We start from the raw sequence: 6,000 nt of genomic DNA, 5'->3' as shown, positions 1-6,000 counted from the left end.
CGTAGATTACAGGGAACGCAACATAGATTACCAGATTATCATTTAGTAATTAAATACTGTCACCGTCTCCTTTTAAGTCAGCACTTCTCACATTATATGATCGTTGAAACGATCCAGTTTGCCAACTCCTCCTAGGCATCTGATCCCACCTCTGATGTGTCCAGAGGATCCGTGTTGCCCAACTGTCTATTTTGTATTGCTTATAATAGTTTTGAGATTGATTACTGTTCGTTATCTTCACCTTCCAACCTATCATTAGGTCAAATGCTATCTGACTTGTTTCATATCGATTGTTAAAACGTTATTGGTACACTGATTTTGACTACGGATAACTACATTTACTTGATGAAGATATAGGGCTCACCACGGGTGTGACCGGTTGACAGGGGATGTTTACTCCTCGTAGACACCTGATCCCACCTCTGGTACATCCCGGCGTCCGCATTTGCCCAACCCTCTATTTGTATTGCTTACAGGAATTATGAGATCGGCCTGACGTGTTTCACGCCGATTGCTAGGCCGTTTTTGGCACACTGATATTGACTTCGGACAACTCCATTTACCTGATCAAGTTATAGGGCTCAAGGCGGATGTGACCGGCCGACAGGGGATGTTTACTCCTCCCAGACACCAGATCCCATATCTAGTATAGCAAGGGGTCTGTCTTTGCCCAACTCTATTTTTATTGCTAATAGGAGGTATGAGATTGATCAATGTTTGTTATCTTCACCTTTCATCACTGTTCGTTATCTTCACCTTTCATTAGTGGTGTGTAGTAAAACTTTATGATCAATTTGTTCATCCGACACCATTGTGAATGTTCTAATTATCGTTGATTTACTGATTGTATATCGTTTAACGATATCAAGAATGTTTCACTGGTGAAAGTTTTGATAATAACTGATATTTTTGTAGTTGGCACTGAACATGTATGTTGGTGCTGAGAATTACTGACATTTACTGTGGTTTTTACTGTGAATTCTGATATTCAACGATAAGTGCTGTGAGGAGAGTACTTTCGAAATACATTCTCTACACACTGGTGGAGACTGATTGATCAACGCTTCAATCATGAAATACGTAATTGTCTAAAATGATTCAATACGTGAGAGCATGGTATTTGCACTAAATTTGGCTTTAAACAAGTAGTTTAAATCAATAACGAACAATTTGTCCATTTTCTAATACTGATAAATTCCATTAAGCATGTTGATCAGAAATATTCCAGGCAACTCGAAATAAAAACATAAATTTATCCTCTATCTGTGTTTTATGTCTAATGCTGTTTCTTTATTGTTTTGGGACGTTGATGGTAAACGAACATATAAGGTTTATGGTAGCTAGGGAAAACTAAGGTCCGCCACCATCTCCCTATATGTATATATAACTATTCCACTATCACCTGGGATGATATATATGTTGATTAACTGATTCGACAAACAAGCGTATGTTCTGGGTATGATCGATTTGCCTTGTAATTTTGCATTGACTCAAAACAAATCATCAACCTATATGTTATATAGATATACGGGTGGTAACATCTTATATGCAAATTAGCATTATAATGAGAACCAATGTTGAAAAGTGAGTAGTAATAAGTCGGAATTACAGTTGTTAGGCCTTCCACTCTATATTGAGATATATCGACGACGCTTTACCTATTAACGAAATAATTTTCATTCCATATTTCCACATAAACTTGAAATAGGAAAAACACCACATATACATCTACATCTCCTTTGTACTTAGTTATTTTTATTGAAAATAAATCTTTACGACAAACTAACGACACACGAAATTATTTCAACTTCTCCCTCAACTTCCAATATCTACATAACATGTAGCAGTATCACATTATCATCTGTATATGATGTTTAATATCTCAACTGATTCGATACCTAAAACCCTGTTCTCCTTATGATCTGTTTTATTAGGCAGGTTTCTTACACACAATTGCAAGTTGATATTACAGGAGTATCAACAGTCTCGATTAAGGAAACCATTTTGCGAATTTTATGCTCGTTATAACGATCTAAGTTACCAATACAACCTGCCATTGAGTCAAATTATGTCTAATGTGTTTCATACTAATTGTTAGGCCATTCTTTACACACTGGTGTTGACTGCGGATCACTCCGCTTATAGGGCTCATGGTAGATGTGACCGGTCGACAGGGGATCCTTACTTTTCTTAAACACCTGTTCCCATGTCTGGTTTAACCAGGGGTCCATGTTTGTCCAACTCTTAATTTCGTATTGCTTATAATAGATATAAGATTTATCACTCTTCAACATTGTTCATTATCTTCACCTCCTCTGCTTACAAGTAATTATTATGTATATACATATACTTACAGTGTCTCTAGATTCGTCAATGCATCAAAAATTCCATTTGGTAACGTTGATATTTTATTTCCATACAAGTATCTGAATCAAAAAAAAATTCCTGATTAACCTTAATTGATCAACGCTCAATACATCATTTTCTAGACTGATCCAATCTGCGAGAGCATATTTTGCACTAAATTTGGTTTTAAACAAGTGATTTGAATCCATCACGAACGGTTAGTCAATTATCTAATAATTATATTTTGTTTTAAACGTGTTGATCAGAAATTATCCAGTCAACTCGAAATAAAAACATCACAGAATTCTCTATCTGTGTTTTATATTTGAATCTCTTTTTTTTTTTATTGATTTGGGACGTTAATGATAAACGAACACATACGTTTTATGGCAGCTAACAAAAATTAAGGTCCGTCACCATCAACATCCTATATGTATGTAAAAATATTTCACTATCACACGTGTATGATATCTGCGTCACCCAACTGATTCGATAAACAAGCGCATCTATGTATGATTGATTTTTCTTTTTAATTTCTCATTGACTCAAAATAAATTCCCAACTTATAATTTATATAGATGCACGGGTGGCAACATCTTATATGCAATTTACTTTATTATGTGAACCAATGTTGAAAAATGAATGTTAAATTAAACTCCCCATATTCTCATTTTGTATGTAATGTAAATAATATTTTCTTATTCTGTGTATATAACACTCCTCAAATTCTATTTGCAGCCTTTCTTATTGTGCCCTAATTGGAACTTCACTTCACTGAACTTTAAACCGCCAGTCCCTGTTGAATTCAATTTGGACACGGCAGTCTAGCAGAAAGGACGCTTTTATACTTCTCTACATAACAGTTTATATTAATCAGCAAACTTTTACCATTTTTATACATGACATATACGTAAAGCTGCATATAATCCAGCTTCTCTGAGATAAGATGTTTTATTTATTACTCAGCAATTTGTATATTGTTTTATGTTATTTTAAAGGTCATAAAACATCTAGTAACGGAGTTCCTTTGTGTTAACTTAATTTCATACATGTGATTATCATTCGTATTAAAATGGCATTACTGTATATCAGGGTTTTTCCGCGTCATGTTTATTTTCCCGCGAGTTCAGAACCTAAAACAGTATATCAAATTTACGCGAATGAATATAGTCACTATTTCAAAGTCATAGCGAAAAAATAATTCACGATTATTTAAACTTAAGAAGGAGTTGAGGGGAGAAGCCAGCATTTGTACCTATATCTCGCAATTTCTTATGCAAAGCTCAGTCAATGAAATGATTTACAAGATTTCTGAGTTACTCTCGCAATTATAATCAAATCTCAATATGGACGATACTCCTATTTCTCTAAATCCATCTCGGACGATTTCGAGTTTTGTTCGCACGTAATCATAGAACTTTGTCAGCCATTTTGCTCCAAGTGGCTTGATCCGGATGAGAGATAAATCGAACTACACCTCGTCAATTTCTAAAGACGTGTTCAGCTGATCACCCTCCTGTGCTGCAAACCAGTTTTCAAAAAGAATTGTACACTTTCGTTTACACTCAAATGTCTTGTAAATTTGTACAATTTGCCGGTTTAGTAACATAAATCATTGTTCGTTAACTATACCGATACTCATACAAAGGATTTATCGATAATTATTTTCAGTTTAGAACGATAAACCATACACTGGTACATTCATGGGTAGTTCAGGTATAATTATACATTGATTGAAGCAAAAAACGTGGCTCATTTCAATATAGTGTCATATTTTGAATAAACACAGAAGCTTACATACCTGTTACTTGGCGATTATCAGATATAGGGGGAACTGAACACAGAACTTTTACCGCACTATTACCTTATGCTATATAACTCTACTACAAAAACAAAACTTTGAATCAAATTTACGAGGATTTATTCTCCGCGATTCAGAAATCATCGCGAACAAAGCGGAAAAGAGATACACGCGGAAAAAACCCTGATATACGGAAATTGATACAAGTGCTCACCATATGGTGTGGCATTACAGTTATAATGTAGACTTTGTCCAATATGTGTAAATGCATAGTAAAATAATGTAAAACTTCGATGTATTTGTGGAGTAAAAGGTATACGGAGTCTTTCCAATTGACAAAAGTATAAATGTATTGTCTTAAACAGAAGACATGTCCATGATGTTATCTGCAAATATGCTAATGTTGCGTGTGCATTTATGTGTAATGTAACACCACTCAGTGCGTATAAGTAATATACATTTATTACATTTTATGTACAGCTAAAGAACGATGTTCATTTCTTAAATAGATAGTGCTAATTTTTAGCTTTAATTTGTTGGGATGCTATATCGACCTTGCTATGCTGCTTCCTTGCAATGACATAGTAACTGGGATTGCACCAGAGAATCACTCATCCCGTGTACATGTCGTATATTGTATTGTACGACTTCCACACAATTATTGCACCAACGACAGTTGCTAATCGGACAGTAAACGCACTGTAGTTTAAGTTGGTTGTGCAAACAATTAATTTTACAAATATTGCAGTGTCATGGGACATTCAAAGGGCTTTTCACAGCTCTTGAACGACTTTCGGAGATCGCACAGGGGCTATTATAAAAGTACTCCATAATCTAACAATTTTCATAGGGCCATCATACAAATTTTCCCGAACCTCTTTACAATAAGTCGTGTAAAAATAACACTGAAATATAAACAATATGCAATAACTTCTTGAGACGCCCTAAATCATACAGAAAATAGCATACTAAATAATCACAAGACCACTGTTGCCAATGTAAACCGAGCTTTATAGAACAGTTTTTCTCATTACACAACAGGGGGCGATAACCGTCCAAGATTAAATTATCGATATCACACAAGTTTTAAATATGTGTTTGTAAATGCTGAAGATTGTGCAACTACTAGTAATTGAGATGGATTAGCGGGAACATTTGCCCCAGTGATAGGAACAATGCAAATACATTGTGACATCGGGATAGAAAAGGGCAAAACAGCAACGTTGGTAAACTCTTCCTACTTTTCCAACTGCATTCAATACTTTACTCCAATACAACATACGCGTATCTATTCCAATGAAATAAAAAAAAAACCCGGCAATTGATTTCATTGTCACTAAACCAGGTGATTGAACTGCATATGAAGAGCATATCCATGGTTTTAATGACTGAAGACCGTCCATGGAGTTAATGTGGGTCAGTATGTTTCTAATTGCTACGATAATCATAGATTTGTTTCTTAAAGTTGACGAAAAAGATGATGAAGTTTTCATTACTTTTTTGCACAAAAGCCAAAAACATTACCAGGAGCACATACCTTGTTTAAATTGCCAGGTAATCCTGATGAGCTACGAGTTTAACAAATTAAAGCAAATAACAAAGTATCTGAACCCATTATTCATGACAGAATTGGAAAGAAATTTTAAAAAGGAAAAGCAACGACAAAGTATGCGTTTAAAGTAACAGAGTGAAAAGGTCTGATGCTTCATGGTTATAACCTACTCCGTATTGTTTGAAACTTTGTCATGTTGTTGGATAAGGCATTCAGGTAATAAATGACATCATTAAAGATAGTAAAAATGTTTTAAAGACAATAAGAGAATTTATCTTCAATTACTCATTTGAATAATCAT

At 34.7% G+C, this 6,000-nt stretch overlaps 1 protein-coding gene across 1 annotated transcript in view; it reads right to left on the bottom strand.

Moving 5' to 3' along the window:
- Positions 1–517: 517 nt before the first annotated feature.
- The window catches only part of LOC130051024 (vasorin-like), a 291,342-nt gene continuing 285,859 nt past the window's right edge, over positions 518–6,000 (bottom strand). The window contains exon 5 of the mRNA XM_056152163.1: positions 518–2,426. Coding sequence (XP_056008138.1) covers positions 2,351–2,426 — 76 coding nt within the window. The 3' untranslated portion in view covers positions 518–2,350. The remainder of the gene's footprint in view (positions 2,427–6,000) is intronic.

The sequence above is a fragment of the Ostrea edulis genome, chromosome 10 (assembly GCF_947568905.1).
Source record: "Ostrea edulis chromosome 10, xbOstEdul1.1, whole genome shotgun sequence".
In the NCBI taxonomy this organism is placed as follows: domain Eukaryota; kingdom Metazoa; phylum Mollusca; class Bivalvia; order Ostreida; family Ostreidae; genus Ostrea; species Ostrea edulis.
Note: the sequence above shows the minus strand (reverse complement) of the source record. Positions and strands in the feature narration are given on the sequence as shown.